The sequence below is a fragment of the Somniosus microcephalus genome, chromosome 4 (assembly GCF_052327205.1).
Source record: "Somniosus microcephalus isolate GS21.2 chromosome 4, FLI_Smic_1.0, whole genome shotgun sequence".
Lineage (NCBI taxonomy): Eukaryota > Metazoa > Chordata > Chondrichthyes > Squaliformes > Somniosidae > Somniosus > Somniosus microcephalus.
This window is the reverse complement of record NC_140990.1, coordinates 336626465-336646007: the sequence shown is the minus strand read 5'-3', so window position 1 is coordinate 336646007 and position 19543 is coordinate 336626465. Positions and strand designations below refer to the sequence as shown.

General features: G+C 44.2%; 1 protein-coding gene across 2 annotated transcripts; it reads left to right on the top strand.

Annotated features, from left to right (window-relative positions):
* The first annotated feature begins 536 nt into the window (after positions 1-536).
* Positions 537-18750, top strand: nifk (nucleolar protein interacting with the FHA domain of MKI67). 2 transcript variants are annotated; one of them, XM_085986902.1, is made up of 6 exons: positions 537-864; positions 6729-6857; positions 11221-11329; positions 13406-13617; positions 15661-15726; positions 18140-18750. In XM_085986902.1, the coding sequence occupies exons 1-6, from the start codon at positions 748-750 to the stop codon at positions 18335-18337; spliced, it is 831 nt and encodes a 276-aa protein (XP_085843028.1). In that variant the 5' UTR covers positions 537-747; the 3' UTR covers positions 18338-18750. The 2 variants fall into 2 exon arrangements, with proteins under 2 accessions (XP_085843028.1, XP_085843029.1); XM_085986903.1 differs by lacking the exon at positions 537-864 and adding an exon at positions 6099-6155.
* The last annotated feature ends 793 nt before the right edge of the window (positions 18751-19543 follow it).

Sequence of the window (19543 nt, the reverse complement as noted above, 5' to 3'; positions counted from 1 at the left end):
TCTCGGGAGCCGCAAGCTTACATTTCGTTGTACTGCACTTGTGCACTAACAATGACAATAAAGTTGATTATTATTATTATATTGTTCTATCGCAGCCCTGCCTTCGATCTATTTTATTTCCTTTCCAGTTTTGAAAAAGGGTTTCGACCTGAAACGTTGACTCTTAATTTCGTGGGGTTAAATACGTGGGGTTACGGGGATAGGGCTTGGGTGGGATGGTTGTCGGTGTAGGGATCGGGTGCTAAGGTTTGGATGATCAGCCATGATCTCGTTGAATGGCGGAGCAGGCTCGAAGGGCCGAATGGCCTACTCCTGCTCCTATCTTCTATGTTTCTATGTTCTCTCCACGGATGTTGCCTGGCCTGCTGAGTTTTTCCAGCATTGTCTGTTGTTATTTCTTGATTATTGAATGTTTGTTAAGTAAAGATGTGAAGTGCATTTACCTGTACTGCAGCAGTGTATGCATGTAAGGGATTTTTTACTAAAATTAGCAGGCGACTGAAAGAGTGACCCTGCCGTTGCACCTGTGGCTGGAGAGCGGTGTCTATTGGGCAACACCGTGTTGCTGTGGTGATTGACGCGGGCTAATGGAGTTCCTCCAGGCCGGTAGAGGGCGGTGCGGTGGAGGACGCTGCTAACGATTGGGGGAGCCTCTTGCGGTGGCTGGGCAGCTCCTCGCTGCTCTCAGCGTGGTGACCGGGAGGAAGGAGGCGGCTGTGGAGCGCAACCTTCGGGCGGACTGAGACCATGAGCCAGGCCAAGAGCAGGCCCGCCGGCAGCCGCGTCAAGCAGTCCATGTCGCTCGACCCCAAACTGCAGCAGGAGTTCCAGCAGAAGCTACACGGGATGAAGAAGCAGCCGAAGGTGAGGGAGGAGTGAGGAGGCTCGGGGCTCTGCCACACACACACACACACGGGCTGGAGTCCCCGCTCCTCCACTGGGCCGATCAGTGCTGGGGCCTCAGCTATTTACAATCCATATTATTGACCTCTATCATAGAAACATAGAAGATAGGAGCAGGAGGAGGCCATTCGGCCCCTCGAGCCTGCTACGCCATTTAATGAGATCATGGCTGATCATCCAAATTCAGTACCCTGTCCCTGCCTTCTCCCCATATCCCTTGATCCCTTTAGCCTTAAGAAATATATCCAACTCCTTCTTGAATATATTTAATGAATTGGCCTCAACTGCCTTCTGTGGTAGAGAATTCCACAGGTTCACCACTCTCTGGGTGAAGAAATTCCTCCTCATCTCAGTCCTAAATGGCTTACCCCTTATCCTTAGACTGTGACCACTGGTTCTGGACTCCCCGATCATCGAGAACATCCTTCCTGCATCTAGTCTGTCTAGTCCTGTTAGAATTTTATAAGTTTCAATGAGATCCCCTCTCATTCTTCTAAACTCCAGCGAGTATAATCCCAATCGACCCAATCTCTCCTCATACGTCATTCCTGCCATCCCAGGTGAATCTGGTGAATCTTCGCTGCATTCCCTCCATGGCAAGAACATCCTTCCTCGGATAAGGACCGAGTGTAATGTATCCAAGAGTTTACTGCTGATGCAAAGCTATGATGTGGAGATGCTGGTGTTGGACTGGGGTGGACAATTGTGAGAAGTCACACAACACCAGGTTATAGTCCAACAAGCTTACGGAGCGCTGCTCCTTCATCAGGTGAAGTGATGCAAAGCTAGGTGGGGCAGTAAGCTGTGAGGAGAACACAGTCTGCAAAGGATAGACTGAGCGGGCAGTAAGGTGGCAGCTGGAGTGTAATGTAGGGAAAATGTGAGGTTGTTCACTTTTTGGTAGGAAGAATAGAAAAACAGTATTTTTTAAATGCAGAGAAACTTTCAAATGTTGATGTTCAGAGAGATTTGGGTGGCCTCGTGCAAGAAACACAGAAAGCTAGCATGCAGGTACAGCAAGCAATAAGGAAGGAATGGCATGTTGGCCTTTATTGCAAGGGGTTTGGAGTATAAGAGTAAAGGCAGTCTTGCTACAATTGCACGGGGTCTTGGTGAGACCACACCTGGAGTACTGTGCACTGTTTTGGTCTCCTTATCTAAGGAAGGATATACTTGCCTTGGAGGCGGTGCAACGAAGGTTCACTAGATTGATTCCTGGGATGACAGGGCTGTCCTATGAGGAGAGATTGAGTGAATTGGGCCTATACTCTCTGAAGTTTAGAAGAATGAGAGGTGATCTCATTGAAACATACAAGATTCTGAAGGGGATTGACAGGGTAGATGCTGAGAGGTTGTTTTCCCTGGCTGGAGTGTCTAGAACCAGGGGGCATAGTCTCAGGGAGTAAGCGGAAGCCCAGCGCAAGGAGCGCACGTCAACCCAAGCACCCCACCCACTGTCTGCCCCACATGTGACAGAGACTGTAGGTCCCGCATTGGACTCATCGGTCACCTGAGAACTCATTTTTAATGTGGAAGCAAGTCATCCTCGGTTCCAATGGACTGCCTAAGAATAGTCTCGGGGTAAGGATAAGGGGTCGGCCATTTAAGACCGAGATGAGGAATTTCTTCACTCAGAGGGTTGGGAATCTTTGAAATTCTCTGCCCAAGGGGGCTGTGAATGCTGAGTCTTTTGGTATATTCAAGGCTGAGATCGATAGATTTTTGAACTAGGGGAATCAAGGGATATGGAGATCGGGCGGGAAAGTGGAGTTGAGGTCGTTGATCAGCCATGATCTTATTGAATGGCGGAGCAGGCTCGAGGGGCCGTATAGCCCACTCCTGCTCCTATTTCTTATGTTCTTAACTGTTCTCGTTGCGTGCGGCCGGCCAGTAGCGGCCCGAACCCAGGTGCACGCGCACGTCCCCTCCCTCTGTGGTGAGTGAGGACACTGGGCCGGGAGCGCGAGCTCTGGGCTCAGTCTGTCAATCAATCTCCTGGGGTCGGGGTCACTCACTGCCGCCCACCTGGCATCAGCAGCAGCTCCGTGGGTTGATCTGCCTAAAGTTACAGTCCGATTTCTTGCATTCAAAAATTTAAGTTTCAGGATTCGACTGCAACGCAGCTTTTTTTAAACAAAAACTTTTGCTATAAAAGAAAGACTTGCATTTCTATAGCGCTTTTCATGACCACCAGATCTCCCAAAACACTTTACAGCCAATGCAGTACAGGAAACTCTCGTTTAAATAGCACCTAAATATCCAGAATTCTCTATTAACCGGCAAAATTCTCACCCCGAAAACAACACCTCAATAACCGGCAATGTGTCCGAGTCTCCCGCGGTGGCCGAGTTAGTCAGTGGGGGTAGTTCTCCAAACTGCCACTACTCAGCTTCTTGGCGCGGTCGGAAGTCGGAACACCCCAATACCCCTGTAACAGGAGTCTGACTCGCCCGCGCTGCCGGTAGTCTCGTCTGATCCGCCATTTTACAGGGGTACTGTGTGTCTCCCACGCTGCTGGTAGTCATTGCATTGCATTACCCTCAACTGGCAGTACTGTACTTAATCAAGCATCTTCCACCATCCATTTAACACAACATTCTGTAGGGGAGTACCCAATTACTGTATACTGCAGATTTCTTGATTTTTTACATTTTTCTTTGTTAAAAATAGCCCTGGTAGATAACCCTCTCCGTCATCCGGAATTTTTGATCAACCAGCAACACGCCGGTCCCGTCGGTGCCGGATACCAAAGAGTTTCCTGTACTTTTTGAAGTGCAGTCGCTGTTGTACTGTTGGAAACACGGCAGCCAATTTGCGCACTGCAAGCTCCCACAAACAGCAATGTGATAATGACCAGATCATCTGTTTTTTAGATGTTGATTGAGGAATAACTGTTGACCAGGACACCGGGGATAACTCCCCCTGCTCTTCTTCAAAATAGCACCATGGGATCTTTTACGTCCATCTGAGAGAGCAGATGGGGCCTCGGTTTAACGTCTGACCCGAAAGACGTCACCTCCGACAGTGCAGCACTCCCTCAGCACTGCCCCGGAGGGTCAGCCTAGATTTTTGTGCTCAGTCTCCGGAGACTTGAACCCACAGCCTTCTGACTCGGGCGAGACTGCTACCCACTGAACCACAGCAGGGATCAACAACTCCATGGGTTGATGTTCTAATCACATTTCTTGCATTAAAAATTTTAGTTTCAAGATTCAACTGCAACGCAATTTTTTTTGTTAACAAAAACTTTTGCTATCTGCAATGGTTACCTTTTGTTGTACCTTTATTTACTCGTGTTGTGCAATTCCAATCGATGTTTGATTCTAGTTGCCTGTTCAAGTGTTTTGTCTAAAGTAAAATGTTATTCATTTACCATAAAACTCAAAAGGTCCATCTTTTATTTATATCAGGTACAGGTATTCCCTTATCTATCTGGATTGACTGGTGTATGACCATTGCATCGAGGCTCCATTGCCTGCAACAAACTCATTAGACTACATTAAATGTTGTAATAATGAGGTTTTTGTCTTAGTAAATGACTATTTGCTTAGTATCCAGTTTATAGCGTTGCAAGTACAGTTGACAGGTGCATCTGTTGCATCCTGTTGTACATTTTTCTTTTAATCAAAACAAAACCTCAACTGCAACTTGCTTTCTGTGGTGCCTTTTATTGTAAAGAAACATCCTAAGGCACTTCAAAAATTAACATAAGGGAAACGAACACTGAGGTAGGAAGGGAGCGATTCGGAGATGATAGAATGCTTGGTCAAAGAGAGGGGTTTTGAAGGGAGAGGCTTGGCCGGGAAATCCAGAGAGACGGTGCCAGCAGCTGAAGACTCTACCAATGGTGAGGTGAAGGGAGGGAGGGGATTTACAGTAAGCAAGAGTAAGAATAAAACCATGTTTGGGTAGGACTAGAAGGGATTGCAGGGTAAGGACACAAGGGATTTATAGATAAGTACTAGGATTTAAAATGTGTTGTGTTGGAGGAGAGAGTCAATGTAGATCAACAAGGACAGGCTTGATATACGAGCAGGACTTCTTGCCAGATGTGATGTATGCGGTAGCGTTTTGGACAAGTTTCAGTTTATGGAGGGTGGGAGGCCAGTTTAAAAAAAAAAAAAAAAAGTGTTGGAATCTGTTGATAAAGAGGGGTTTAGCAGCAGAGGGACTGATGTAGGAGTGCAGGTGGGCAATATTACTGAGCTGGAAATAAGTGATCTTGATAGAATATGGGATTCTTTCAATCAAAGATATAAAGAAAGACTTGCATTTATATAGTGCCTTTCACGACCACTGGACGTCTCAAAGCACTTTACAGCCAATGAAGTACTTTTGAAGTGGAGTCACTGTTGTAATGTGGCAAATGCGGCAGTCAGTTTGCGCACAGCAAGGTCCCACAAACAGCAATGTGATAATGACCAGATAATCTGTTTTTGTTATGTTGGTTGAGGGATAAGTATTGGCCAGGACACTGGGGATAATTCCCCTGCTCTTCTTCGAAATAGTGCCATGGGATCTTTTACGTCCACCTGAGAGAGCAGACTGGGCCTTGGTCTGAAAGACGGCACCTCTGACAGTGCAGCACTCCCTCAGCACTGCATTGGAGTGTCCGCCTAGATTTCTGTGTTACAAGTCCCTGGAGTGGGACTTGACCCCACAACCTTCTGACTCGGAGGCGAGTGTGCTACCCACTGAGCTACAGCTGATATAGATTTGTATATTACCTTATCGTGCCTCTAAAATTTCTGAAAGGGCTTCACATACAGTGAATTACTTTGAAGTATCATGATTTTATTTTGCACTCCGCACGATCCCACAAATAGCAATAAGATAGTCCAGTTGATCTGTTTCTGCTGGTATTGACTGAAGGAGGAATTTTAGCCACAACACTAGGAGAACTCTGCTCTTCAAATAGTGACATGGAGTCTTTTAACATCCACCAGAATAGACAGACGTGGATTTCATGTAATGTCTCATCCAGAGAATGGCACTACCAGCAATGCAGCATATCTTCTGTACTGCACTGGATTGTCAACATAGATGAGGAGCTTAAGCCCACAGCCTTCTAATTCGGTGCTGAGAATGCTACAAAATGTACTGTGCTGGTAATCTTACCTGGTTCCTCCCCTTTGTTAATTATGGTCAGCACTTTAGAATTGCAAACCGAGTAATCAACCTCTGTCTGAAGTGTTGTGGTGACACTCTGGATGCAGGCTGAGTACAGTGAATATGGTGTCATAAAGTGTGAGGTAACCAGCATTAATGAGGGGCAGAACTAGGTGAGATTGTCAGATCTGAAAGAAGTGTCTTTAGAACCTGATTTTCATTTAGATTCCCTTTGACACTTGCAATCCCTGGCGACTAGGATTAATTAAGTACTAACTGCTGCTATAAATACAGTACTTAAAAATGGATGGAAAGTATAGGGGGAGTATTCTCTTAAACTTATTTTCCTCCGTTAAAAGTAATATCTTAAACTAATTCGACTGTTTGAAAAAGTTTAAACGCTGGCTAGGCGATGCTGAAGCTACTCACGTAACTTAAATCAACACTCTTTCCGTCATTCTGTATGTGCAACGTCTGGCCGATGGATTATTAGTGCACCAGACTGAAATGTTCCCAGTCCCCTGTGGTTGTCTACTGCACTTTACCTGTGATTACTGGCATTTTTGCAGTGCAGTTGACCATGAATGAAATGGAAAATTATTTTGCTGTTTTTTAATACCACGTATGGATTTATTCTATGTTTTAGAATGTATCACAGTGCCATGAAAATAAATGTGAATGCTGTGTGGACCTAATCTAACTTTTTTATATCTTAGTTTGGAACGCTGACGTCAGGTGTTATTTACTTGGGCCATATCCCCAATGGATTCTTTGAACCTCAGATCAAGAAATACTTCTCCCAATTTGGAACAGTTTTAAGAGTTCGACTTGCACGCAGCAAAAAGGTAATGAGTAGGTACAGTAGAAAACTTCTCATCAAAGCATAAAACTCTTAATATTCTGAGACACATGTCATTCACCCCTATTTATGCAGAATCCTGGATGAAGCATTAAAATATTTCTAAACTAATGGCCTTTAGAACATCTACTGGCAAGTCTCACCAAGAGACAGGATGTTCGTCTAATCACATTGGTGTGAAATAATTTTTAAATGCGTAATGGTATAAAGGGTATTATCTGAAATGTCTAGAAATCCTGATCCAAGGATAAGGCGTAGAAAATTAGGTTTGCATTGATCAGAATTCATATCTTTGAAATATAGCCAAGTTCAAACATTGAGTTTTTGGTTCAAAATGGACATTTTCTTGAGACTATGTACAAGCTATTTATTGAGATTTGATTTTCAGTTATGTAATTTTATCCAGTCTCTGAAATTATAACTTTGTAGAATTATTCTGCTCAGCTGGAGACACTTGAAACCTGACCTGAACTTGGCAGGAGGAATTCTTATTTTGATTACTTGGCACTGCATCAAGTTAGTTTTAGATATTCTGATGGGGGTAGAAAGGCATTATTCTGCCTTTCACTGTGCTTTATCTTGACTTGGCAGTACTTGATGCTGACACCAGATGTCCAAATTGGAAAAGTATTCCATTTCCCAAACACTGGTATGTCCTTGCAAAAATCCACTGACCTGGTAAAAGACTGATCCATATTTAACGAAAAGGAGGGTCCTGCTTCAATCTCTGGTTAATTATGAGTTAGCTAATCTCAGTTGGGGTAGCATTGGAGACCGATCACTATAGCTGGCTTTGTGCCTGGATGAGGGAAGCCAAAAATCACCCTATGTTCCTGCTCCTAAACGCTATCCAGAGAGCCTGCAGGAAATTGCGTGTGTGGATGTCAAGCGGGGCAGGATGGACCTTTTGCAATATCTCCACCGCCCAGTAGCTTATTGGCGCTCCGTATCTGGGCTCATGTAAGCAGAGTGGCCACTTTGGCAAAGTACCAGAGGGATGCTGTCGTCCATGTGATTGTATCTCGGGAGAGGCAGGATGTGGGCATTCTGAAATGAATGTTTTGAAAAAAATAACTTTTGTAGTATGGAGATCGTGCTGTACAAATATTTTAGCCAGATATTTCACTAAAGTGTTAATTTGGATACTAACAGCTGAATATTGTCAACTTAACATGTTTAAATATTAGCAAAACAGTAGTTATTGCATTCTACTGTTTGGTAATATTTAAATGAGCAGAGGTGCAGCAATACATTAATTCAGTTCTCCGCAGTATTGTGCAAAATCTTGACGACAAATTAAATACAGAATAAGAGATAAGTGGAGCTGACGAATTACAGATTTATCTTTAAGCTCCTGAGTTGATTTGAGTGAAAGCAGATATTCAAGTACAAACCTGAAAAGGAACTGCATGCGTCTCCAGTCAACCCTTAAGTATAAATGAGATGACTACATAAATTAGGTTATTTTATAATAAACATGCTTAATATTGAATGGAACCGAGACATAGGTGTAAAATGTCACAGTGCAAAATTTGACTGTTTACAGGGGAAATTTCAGGAAAAAATGCCAGGCAAATAAAGTACTTTGTATGCATTCAAATTAAATTTTGCAACATGATTCTCCTACCCCCTTTTTCTGCCAGTTTTTTCCTTTCCTTCTCCGGTCTTGTTGCTGTACACCATTCCATGGGGCCCTCTAGTGCCTTGCCAAAATGGTCATTCCTCGTGAGAGTCTGGGCAGGAGCATCAATAGGCTGTTTGATTATGCAGGCCAATCCTGTCCTCCCACATCATCCACACATGGACTTTCAGTAGGAGTCAATGAATAGTGATCAGGAGTGGGAATCCTGGCTGGGTTTTTTTCTCTTCTGTTCTCTGACCCACAGATGTTTTTTAGCATGTGATCGGATCCAGCAGGTGCATAATTTCTGAGACCCATCCGTACCGTCAGCAGTTGTTGAGATGTCATTTAGGAAACAATTTCCGTAGGAAAGGTATGTGACCAGAAAAAAACACTGCAGTCCATCTACTTTATCCACTGTATAATTGGAGAAGGAGGCTCCATGAACATCCCCAACCTCCATGATGGGGGAGCCCAGCACGTGGGTATAAACGACAAATCTGAAGCGTTTGCAATCAACGGTGGCATAGTGGTTAGCACTGTTGCCTCACAGCGCCAGGGACCCGGGTTCAAATCCGGCCTCGGGCGACTGTCTGTGTGGAGTTCGCACATTCTCCCCGTGTTTGCGTGGGTTTCCTCCGGGTGCTCTGGTTTCCTCCCACAGTCCAAAGATGTGCGGGTTAGGTTGATTTGGCTATGATAAATTGACCCTTAGTGTTAGGGGATTAAATACGTGGGGTTACGGGGATAGGGTGGGATATGTGTCGGTGCAGGCTCGATGGGCCGAAATGGCCTCTATCTGCACTGTGGGGGATTCTGTGTGAACTTCAGTCAGAAGTGCCGGTGAATGATCTTTCCAGGCCTCCTCCTGCGGTCCCACCAACACAGACACCAGTTTTCAACCAATTCGATTCACTCCATGTGACATCAAGAAACGGTTGAGTGAACTGGACATAGCAAAGGCTTGGGCCCCGACAACGTCCCGGTTAATGCTGAAGACCTGGGCTCCAGAACTAGTTGCACCTTTAGCCAACCTGTTCCAGTACAGCTACAACACTGGCGTCTACTCGACTATGTGGAAAATTGCCCAGGTACGTCCAGCCCACAAAAGACAGGACAAATCCAATCTGGCCTGTTGCCGCCCTGTTCGCGTACTCGCAATCATCAGCAAAGTGATGGAAGGAGTCGTCACCAGTGTTACCAAACCTGTTCTTTAACGCTGTCTTTCCTCTTTACAGTCTTCCCTGCGCTGTACCTGTTTGTTAGTTGTCACCTTGCGTAAACATTGCATTTCCTTCCACTGTGCTGTGACTGTGCTCCCCAGACCCCCTCATTCCAATATCCATGATAATAGCCTTCAATTGCCCCTCCCGCTGCTGTACTAGTTTAAGTGCCCCCACTGCTCTATTTACTGTCTTGCTGTATGTCATGTCATTTTTTTCTTTGCCATTAAAACTCTGCATAAGCTTTGTCAGGATTTGAAGCTATAAAAAAAGCAATTTTTGGCGATTTACCTTTTTGACAATCTTTAATATATTAACCAAGCCGATTTGCTGTCCAATTCCAAATCCTTTGTATCGGTGGCATAGTGGTTAGCACTGTTGCCTCACAGCGCCAGGGACCCGGGTTCGAATCCGGCCTCGGGTGACTGTCTGTGTGGGGTTTGCACATTCTCCCTGTGTTTGCGTGGGTTTCCTCCGGGTGCTCCGGTTTCCTCCCACAGTCCAAAGATGTGCAGGTTAGGTTGATTGGCTATGATAAAAATTGACCCTTAGTGCTAGGGGGATTAAATACGTGGGGTTACTGGGATATGTGTTGGGGTAGGGATTACGGGGATCGGGTGGGATATGTGTCGGTGCAGGCTCGATGGGCCGAAATGGCCTCTATCTGCACTGTGGGGTTTCTGTGAATTCTGTTTCTGTGAATTCACAAAATAAAGAGATCCAGTTGGAGAGCAGGGTGGTTTTCATTGCTAGTGGCGGATAAATTTATACAAGGTACATGCAGAAGTTTGAATAAAACAGCAGGTGGCAGCATTTTTTATCCACGTAAATGCACTTTAATATTCTGTCTTGTAGGATTCAAACTATCTGAAGTCTGAAAATTAGAGTATTGTTTACGTCAGTGATTACTTTGGAAGGCCTAAAACAAAATATTCTACAATTGTTGATACCAACAACGGGGTTCAGGAGAAAGTGATTTTTTTTTTATTACGCTCAGTTTTTATATTTATTTCTATCACTACTGTAATTTTTCAGGCTTACGAATCACATTTCTTGGTGTGTTTTTTAGTCATTACACAGTCCTGTCTGGATCACTTGCATAAGATCTTTGCCTCTCATTTTTTTTTAAAAGACTAGACTTGGGCTGCACCTTCCATTTATGAAATGACAGTGGCAGAGATCTGAGAACAGGTCATTTATCCGTTCAGTTGGGTTTTAAAGCTTGCTGCCTGGGAATGGTTGAAGTTCAGGTTTACAAGAGATTTCGTTTTTAAGAAATAAAACCCTTTTTAATTTTTTTAGGTTAGGAATTTTCCGAATGTGCAAGAAAAATGTAATCTGTTAATTTATAACCTTGCTGTTTGACATGCTGTCTGATCATTTTACAATAACTAAGCAACTAACATCTGATACAGTTTCTAATTCTTACCATAGATGAAATGCTTGTGTTTAATTTGTGGTTCTGCTACCATTTGAATGTGATGTATTTTATTTTAAACCTATAGACTGGTAACAGCAAAGGATATGCTTTTGTGGAGTTTGATTGTGACGAAGTTGCCAAAATTGTTGCAGAAACTATGAACAACTACTTATTTGGTGAAAGGCTTTTAAAATGTGAGTATTTGCCACTAAAGAATTCAAAATGAGGTTGAATGTACACATCCTGCAATCTGGCCCCCTGCCAGTGGCTTATTGAGAAGGTATGCACTGTCAGAAATAATTCAGTTTGACTGACTAAATAGCAACACTGGCTATAATGAGGAATTTGCATCTACCCCATTCCTTTCTTATTGGCACTGATTCATGCTTGGGTACAATCCTAAAAGCATCAGCTACTCTCCAGTACCTCACCTAAGTGGCCATTCTTCATGTTCAAGCCTAAATGATGCTTTAGCCTAGGTCACGGAGGCCTGTTGTAGCCCTCTTTGGAACTACTCTTTGTCACTAAGATTGAGACCATTCGATCAGCTGCCTCAGGACCATTCCCTTAGCCCACCAAACTAAACTTCCCCGAGGACCCTGCCCAAGCCCTGAACTTGCATCTTTCTCGATTTTCTCTCCGATCTCCCCTCGTGCCCTCTCCAAGCTCATCTTGTCCACAAGTCCCACCTCCTGATCCCTCAACCCTATTCCCACCAAACTACTGACCACCCAGCTTCCCTACCTGGCTCCCATGTTAGCTGATACTGTTAACGGTTCCTTCTCCTCGGGTACTGCCGTTGAAGGGATATTTACTAGTCCTAGCCCCTTTAGGGCTACCCCGGATCAGGCGTATTTCTCAGACGTTCACTTTCAACTAAAGTTTGAGGTAGCTGAATCCTAAAGATGCTTAATTGGGTCTAAAGGTCTGGGCTATCTCTCCCTAAAGGAAAGGAACAACCTGAGAATGTTACCGTCCTCCAGCTAGTGCTTTTAATAAGTTTAGCTAGACTGTAATGTTCTGGATATTGAGGGTCCAGAAATCTCCCTTAGAATTCTGCAGCTCCTCACCAAAGAGTGTACAGAGATTGAGTTTGCGAGTTTTTGATACAGAAGCCTTGTGAGACGATTCTAAAAATCTATAGATTTATTAAAGAACCTACATGCAATTTACAGTTGGTGAGTCAATCGCAACATTAACAGTTCCAAAAAGAGAAAACATACGATCTTTTTAACAGAGAATCTTACTTTCAAATCTTAACTTCACTACAGTATTACAGTTCTTAAAGTTCTTATACAGGATATCCACCAATATCAAATACCTTTGATCCCCGAGGTACAAAGAGTTGGAGACTACAGAGCCGCCTCTGAAGCCGAGAATCGCCTTGCCCGATTACAGCGAGTCTGTTATCCCATTTGAGAGTTCAATATTTATACCCTTTTCCCGTGGTATTTCCTTTAAGGTTTTCTGCTGATTCAAGCTAATTATCTCTAGTCTTTTTTCTGCCGACCTCTGCAACTCTTACTGCCACCTCAGCTAGTAACATTACAGAATCATGTCTCATCTCTAGGTGTTCTAAGTTTACCATATAAAAACGATGTGACGGTAGGTGTTCCTTACTTTGTCATCTTTACGAGGGCAGATGTTCCTTATCTTATGTGCTGCTTTACGAAGTGTAAATTAGAACACCTTATCCAGGGTGAACCATTGTTTCACCTTCTGTTTCAATAAGGTTATTTATTCAGGGTCAACAACTGCCAGAATGCTTTCATTGCAATTTCATCGTTAGGTTTCTAAATTTCCAAACCCAGTTTGTCATGTTTTAATAAAGCCAGAATTCTTTCATAAGATAGTGTATTTTTCTGAATAGGTTATATGGTTTATTCCTTCACACAGTCGTCGCCCATCTCTTCCAACAAAAAAAAACACCCTTGACCCCTTTGTCCTTGCAAACCTGCACTTCCTCTCCAAAGTCCTTGAATGTGTTGACTTCTCCCAAATCCATGCCCATCATTCCCGCAACTCCGTGTTTGAACCCCTCCAATCAGGTTTCTACGCCCGCCACAGCACTGAAACGGGCCTTATCAAAGTCACAAATGACATCCGATATGACTGACCGTGGTAAACTATCCCTCCTCATCGTTCTCGACCTGTCTGCATCCTTGACATGGTTGACTACGCTACCTGTATGTTATATAAATGCAGGTTGTTAAGATTTGCATGCCCATGGATGCAGTGAATACATTTAGTACTCATTTTTTTCCATTTAGGTCAGGTTCTTCCGCCAGAAAAAGTACACGCACAACTTTTTAAAGGTAGTGAGACAACTTTTAAGAAGCCTACCCACCCGGCTGTTGCTCGTTACAACAAGAAACGAACCCTGAAACAACAGGGTATAATGTCGAAGAGACTCCTCGAGAAAGAAGGGCGGTTACGAAAAAGGCTCGCTGAGAAAGGAATTGATTATGACTTTCCTGGTTTTGTAAGTTTTCTTAATGTAGTTGGTCGTCCATGTGATTATTGAATTTTTTATTATTAGATTATTACAACAGACAGATTGCTAGCTGCCAGATTTGCCAGTTGTGTTTTTCTTTATTTTACTCAAATCCTTTAACTTTGGTAAGTGATAACTGGTGATCCCCTCATCACTGAGCACTACTATCTTTTGTGTGATTTGTTATTCACGTAATCCATTAATTTGATCGATTTGGGAATGGACAATTCACTGGTCTGGCAGCTTCTCATTTATAATGTTATCCATCACTTTCAAACCTATTGTAGACAGAGGGTTTTCAGTGGATTCTTTTCATTTATCGGTATGGCTATGATGACATGTCCTTAAGATCTAATGTATTTGTGGAGGGGGGGGGAGGTTGGGTAAGAAAATTAGGATTTTTGTGTGACTTTAGAGAAGGAAGATATTTTTTGTACAGACTTTGAATATACAATCTGAGCATAAAATGTTTGTAGTTGTGATAATCTCATATATAGCATACTAGCTGAAGTGCCCGGCGGTGCCGAGGCTTTTTCGAGGGTATGTTGTTGTTGGAAGAGAGGGGGGGGGAAGGAGAAGAGAGAGAGAGAGAGAGCGCGACTGGGGGGGAAGAGAGAGAGTGACTGGGGGGTAGAGAGAGAGCGACTGGGGGGAAGAGAGAGAGAGAGCGACTGGGGGGGGAGAGAGAGAGCGGCGGGGGGGGAAGGGAGAGCGGGGGGGGAAGGGAGAGCGGGGGAGGAAGGGAGAGCGGGGGGGGAAGGGAGAGCGGGGGAGGAAGGGAGAGCAGGGGAAGGGAGAGCGGGGGGGAAGGGAGAGCGGGGGGGGAAGGGAGGGCGGGGAGGGGGGAAGGGAGGGGGGGGAAGGGGAAGGGAGGGGAAGGGAGGGGAAGGGAAGGGGGGGAAGGGGGGCGGGGGAGAAGGGCGGGAAGGGGAAGGGGGGCGGGGGGGGGGCCAGGCCGAGAGCCCCGCTCTCCGAGCCCCCCCCCCCCCCCCCGCCCCGGCCGAGGCTGATTGCGGCTCTGAGAGATGGCCGGCGGCCGAGCCCCCCCCCCCCCCCCCCGCCAAGCGCGGAATAGAGACGCCGCGTCTCACCTGCTCCTGCTGCGCGTGCACCCTGACCCTCGTGGCTGACGCCGTTGCCCTGGGTAACGTGACGCGGCGGGGGGGGGGGGGGGTGAGGAGCTTAGCAGCAGCCCAGTTACCTAGCTCGGGCCTGGCTGGGCAAGAAAGGCCCAGGCTTTCAGGCCTAAGAAAAAAACGGCCAAAGGTAGGAAAAAGAATGTTCAGGTTAGATAAAATATTTACAAATGAGTGATTTATTTTAAAACAATTTAATAAATTCAATTTTATTTTGCTGGAAATGTATATTTGAAAAGAGAGACGCAGAAAGCAGGAAAAAGAATGGAAGCAAGATGGCGGCGACTCACCTCAGTTCAGAACGATAAGGCCCGCCCACACACGCACCGATTGGTCGACCGTCAGGTCACCAAAGCGTAGGATTGGTCAATCGTCCCGTCACTCGACCGTAGGAGGGCCCGGCCGCACGCGGCAGCAAGCCGCCGTACGATTGGTCGACCTCGAGGTCACTCTGTCGCTAATGAGCGGATAATGAGATGCTAATGAGAGGAATGTTGAAGGTTTTTGGGATACCGCGGGCGCGATTTTAGCCCGGCTGAAACGTAAATACGCTTAAAACCGTCTCGGAAGCGTAAGCTTTCTTTGGAGGTAACGCGCGCGTAGGTACGCCCTGTAACTTTCGAGCGCATAGCCCGCCAGACGCACAGGCGATGAAAGACAGAATGACAGATAGACAGAATGACAGATCGACCGATTTATATATATATATATATATAGATATAAATTAAGATTTTCCAATTTCCAAGATCTCTATCAATGGAGAAATGTGATTTTGTTTTAAAAATAGCCAGCAGCATTGCAGCTTCAAACTGCAGTGCTTGTTGATCTACTGGGCAATATTTAGTTTAGGAGATTGACGATTGAGTGAAAAGTCTTATTATTTCTTATCCTTCAGGCTGCAGTGCTGCCTCAAAAGAAAAAACGAGTGTCTAAAAAAATGAATGACACAGTAAACAGTCAGGTAAGATGAAATGCTCATCCAAAAACTGTAGCTAGTTACTGGAATTTACTTGGTGTCTGTATAATGCTATAGCACACTTATGTAACTTTGAATTTATAAGTTGTTTCTTTACAATGGATGGGAGTACGGGAAACTTTCTTTTAACCAGCACCTAAATATCCGGAAATCTCTCTTAACCAGCAAAATTCAGGAGTAGGTTCAGGTAAGTTTTACTATATATTAGTGGCCGTGTAACCGGGGTTCCTGCACCTGTGGCCGTGCAACAGGGACTCCTGCACAAGTGCCATGTAACCGGGGCTCCTGCACCTGTGGCCGTGCAACAGGGACTCCTGCACAAGTGCCATGTAAGCGGGGCTCCTGCACCTGTGGCCGTGTGTGGGGCTCTCGTACCTTGGTAAGTATACCTCACTAATCCGGACTTTTTGATCAACCGGCACCACGTCGGTGCCGGATAAAAAAAAGAGTTTCCTGTAGTTTGTTATATCATTGTCCCATTGTCATGCAAGTCACTGCAGGTGCAGTGATAGTTTTTTTTGTTAGAAAAAAAATAACCGAAGGATCCCAGAATCCGATGCTCACTAAGTGGCATGGATCCTCCTCCTTCAGTCTCCCTATAAGACCTGCAAAACAACGTGGTGAATATATAAACTCCAGCAGTCCCTCCTCTGTTAACCCAGTTAACAAATCTGGGGTCCATGCCCTCAGTTGACCATTCTCAACACAGAATCCCAGCTGACTCTTCCAAACGGGAAACGCTCAGCTTTCAAAAGCCAAACTGGAACATTCAGTTCATCTGCCACTAGAAAAGAAACAGACAGGCCAGCAGCAAGCAAAACCAGCTCCTAAACTGCGAAGGCAGCTCCTGACTTCCATCTCCTTTCCTTAAACCAGGATCCAACTGGAACACCAATAACATTGCTGAGCTTGTTCTCTGGAACAGTATCCCTCGTCGGCACTCTTTTAAGGTTCACCCAGGGGTATGGAACTGAAACCAAAGAGCACAGCCCCCCCCACCCCCCCATTGCTCTTGTAAACCACAAACTCTGGTCCTTTCCTCTTCCTTCCCTGCTCTCTTTTCCCCCCCCCCCCTCCAAAAAATAGTATCTCCTACAACCCCATCTGCCAAATTTCAGGTGTAACAGCTGGTGCCTGACACATCCCCAGAAGGATGTAGGACCCGCTGCCTGTGGTGCAACAAACTGCGGCTAATTGTATAAAAATAACAATAGAGGTAGTTTAGTTACACAATGTTTGACCTTTCATGACTTTTTACTGATTTCTATTTGTACCTCAATGATTTCCCCCCAAAATTATCTTAAAAGTTGAAACCATAATATATAGTCATAAGATACTAATATTTTTCCTGTAATTAGAATTTGCAATGTTTTGAAAATAATTATAAACTTAATGTTGTGCTGTTTGGGCCTTTACTTGAAGTTGACCCCAGCAATGAATAGATTAGCTACATTGTTATTTTTCCCCTACAATCTGGTTAAGAAGTGCCTAATTTTGCAATATGACTTCCATAGTTGTAAGTATATGTGGTGTACTGTATGTAGATTCACATTTCTGCCAAAGTATTTTTCATGTCCAGATTTTCTATCGTGCCCAGTGCCCCACTTTATCTTCTCCGTGTCCATTATTCATGTGTGAGCCTTGACACTGAGTGTTGGGCTATTCAGTTGTGGGGAGCAACACAGCCGACCCAATCATGACTATTCCCAGCTGCCAATTAAGCATAAAGGTCACTGACTAGCCATCAGGAATGGGAACCACAGCTGATTTCCTTTCTACCCTTCCTAACTTGGGCACTGAGATTAATTGTAATGCCTGTACCACCATCTTGGGTTCCTTCTGGCCTGTCTCTCAGATACTCGCTGGCCATCAGGAGAGCAAAATATAAAATCTTGCTGCACAGAAGGGGGGTCCTTCGGTCCAATGTGTCTGAGCGTCTTTTTTGAAAGAGCTATCCAATCCTGCTCCCCCGCTCTTTACTCGTAGCCCTGCAATTTTTTTCCTTATCAGTATATATCAATCCCTTTTAAGAGTTACTATTAAATCTGTTTCCACCACCTTTCCTGCAGTGGATTCTAGATCATCATAACTCACTGTGTGGGGGCGGGGGGGGGAATTTCTCCTCATCTCATATCTTTTTTTTTGGCCGTTATCTTAAATCTGTGTTCACTGGTTACCAACACATCACACCGGTGGAAACGATCTCTCCTTATCCTTATCTGCTCCAAGGAGAACAATCCCAGATTCTCTAGTCTCTCCAAGTCGTATCATTCTAAGTTTACAGCAGAATCATGATTTGAGTTTGAACGCCTCAGTTTGGTGTGTTGGATGCAAAGTATTTTTTAATCCGGTGCTAAAGTATATATATTCCAGTTGTAACTGTAACCATTTCCCTTAGGATGAAACTCTTGTCTGCACACCTACAGTTCTAAAACGACGTAAGTCTTTGAAGGACCTCGATGGTGCAGATGATGAAATCACATTCAAGGTACTGCCTTCTGAAAAGACTGCCAAAAAGAAAACCAAGTCTTTAGGTGAAAAAGTGCAAAAAACAAACAAATTGAAGAAGACTAAAAGAAAAATTCCAGGCAAATGAAACTTGAAGAATTTGTAAATGAGGAATCCAAAAAGACATTTAGTTGCCATTGCAGGGTAATGGGAACTGCCAATCATCGATGCCCTCTTTTTGTGGAGAGTGGCACTGAAATGTACAGTTTGCATTGGTTTGTTGGGGCAAATTTTTACATGAATTACAAAGAAATATCCTTAAGGTGCCCTGTTGACCTGCCTGATGATGTGTTTTAAAAGTGAAAAGTTCCACAGTTCAACGGATAGTTTTATTTAATATTGTTTCCCTCCCAAAAAATTCAGATAGCTTAAATACTTTCGTACATTGATAAATTCAAAAAAATGTCAGTTTTTAAAAAAAAATACGGTATTCTAGCCAGTCGCAAATTATTTTAATCAAGTTAATTTCAACAGTTTTGAATAAAAATGTATTGGCTGAAATATGTGTTTGGAAGTTATAAATGTGTTTTTTTTAATTACACAATTGTGACGAATGTTGACAGACTTGGTCAGATGTTAGTAACAGGCATGAAATACAAAGATGCAGAGAGTCAATCAGCATATGAATGGAACAAATAGGCTAACATTTCAAGTGTAGCCCTTTATCAGAATACAGGAAAAGGCAAGAAGTCAATGCTGTGGTTAAAATAGACAAGATTAGTGGAAAGACAGGGAGAGAGATCTATCTGTGCTTTCCTTTCTCAGCCTGAACAGCAGAAGAAAACTTGGTATATACTGAAATTTTGGTATTGCAAAATTCTCAATGCAATAATTGGCATGGGCAGCAGATTTTGGTCATATGGACACCATCTTTATTTTTTGGATCTTCTGAAGTTCTGACTACCTGCTCAAAATCAGTACTCTGTTACACTCCTGTGACTAATGCAGTAGTCAGACTTTCCAGCACTCTGTGTGTCACCCATGTTTCGCACAATTTTCATAATAGCTGTACCTGTCATACTTTGATATGGAAATAGCCTGATTACGTTTGGGGTTTAATGTACTTTAAAAGCAAATTGCAGGTACTATAGTATATGCAAGTGACGAGGGCTGGGGGAAAAATCCAACTGGCCTGGAGCAAATTATACTTTTATGCTCAGCTTCATTCAGTCATTTATGGATATAAGGGGGTCGATTTTCATTGACCCGTGGAGTCGGGATTGGAGGCGTGCGGGGAGTTCAAGTCCCGAATTCGGGGGTCCCGACGCCATCCTGCCCCCAACCCACCTCCATG

Bases quoted from the DNA above. Each gene is read 5' to 3' on its own strand.
- nifk (XM_085986902.1), top strand. From the start codon at position 748: ATGAGCCAGGCCAAGAGCAGGCCCGCCGGCAGCCGCGTCAAGCAGTCC. The intron at 6,858-11,220 runs GTAATGAGTAGG...TTAAACCTATAG, and splicing joins GACTTGCACGCAGCAAAAAG to ACTGGTAACAGCAAAGGATA. The intron at 15,727-18,139 runs GTAAGATGAAAT...CATTTCCCTTAG, and splicing joins ATGACACAGTAAACAGTCAG to GATGAAACTCTTGTCTGCAC.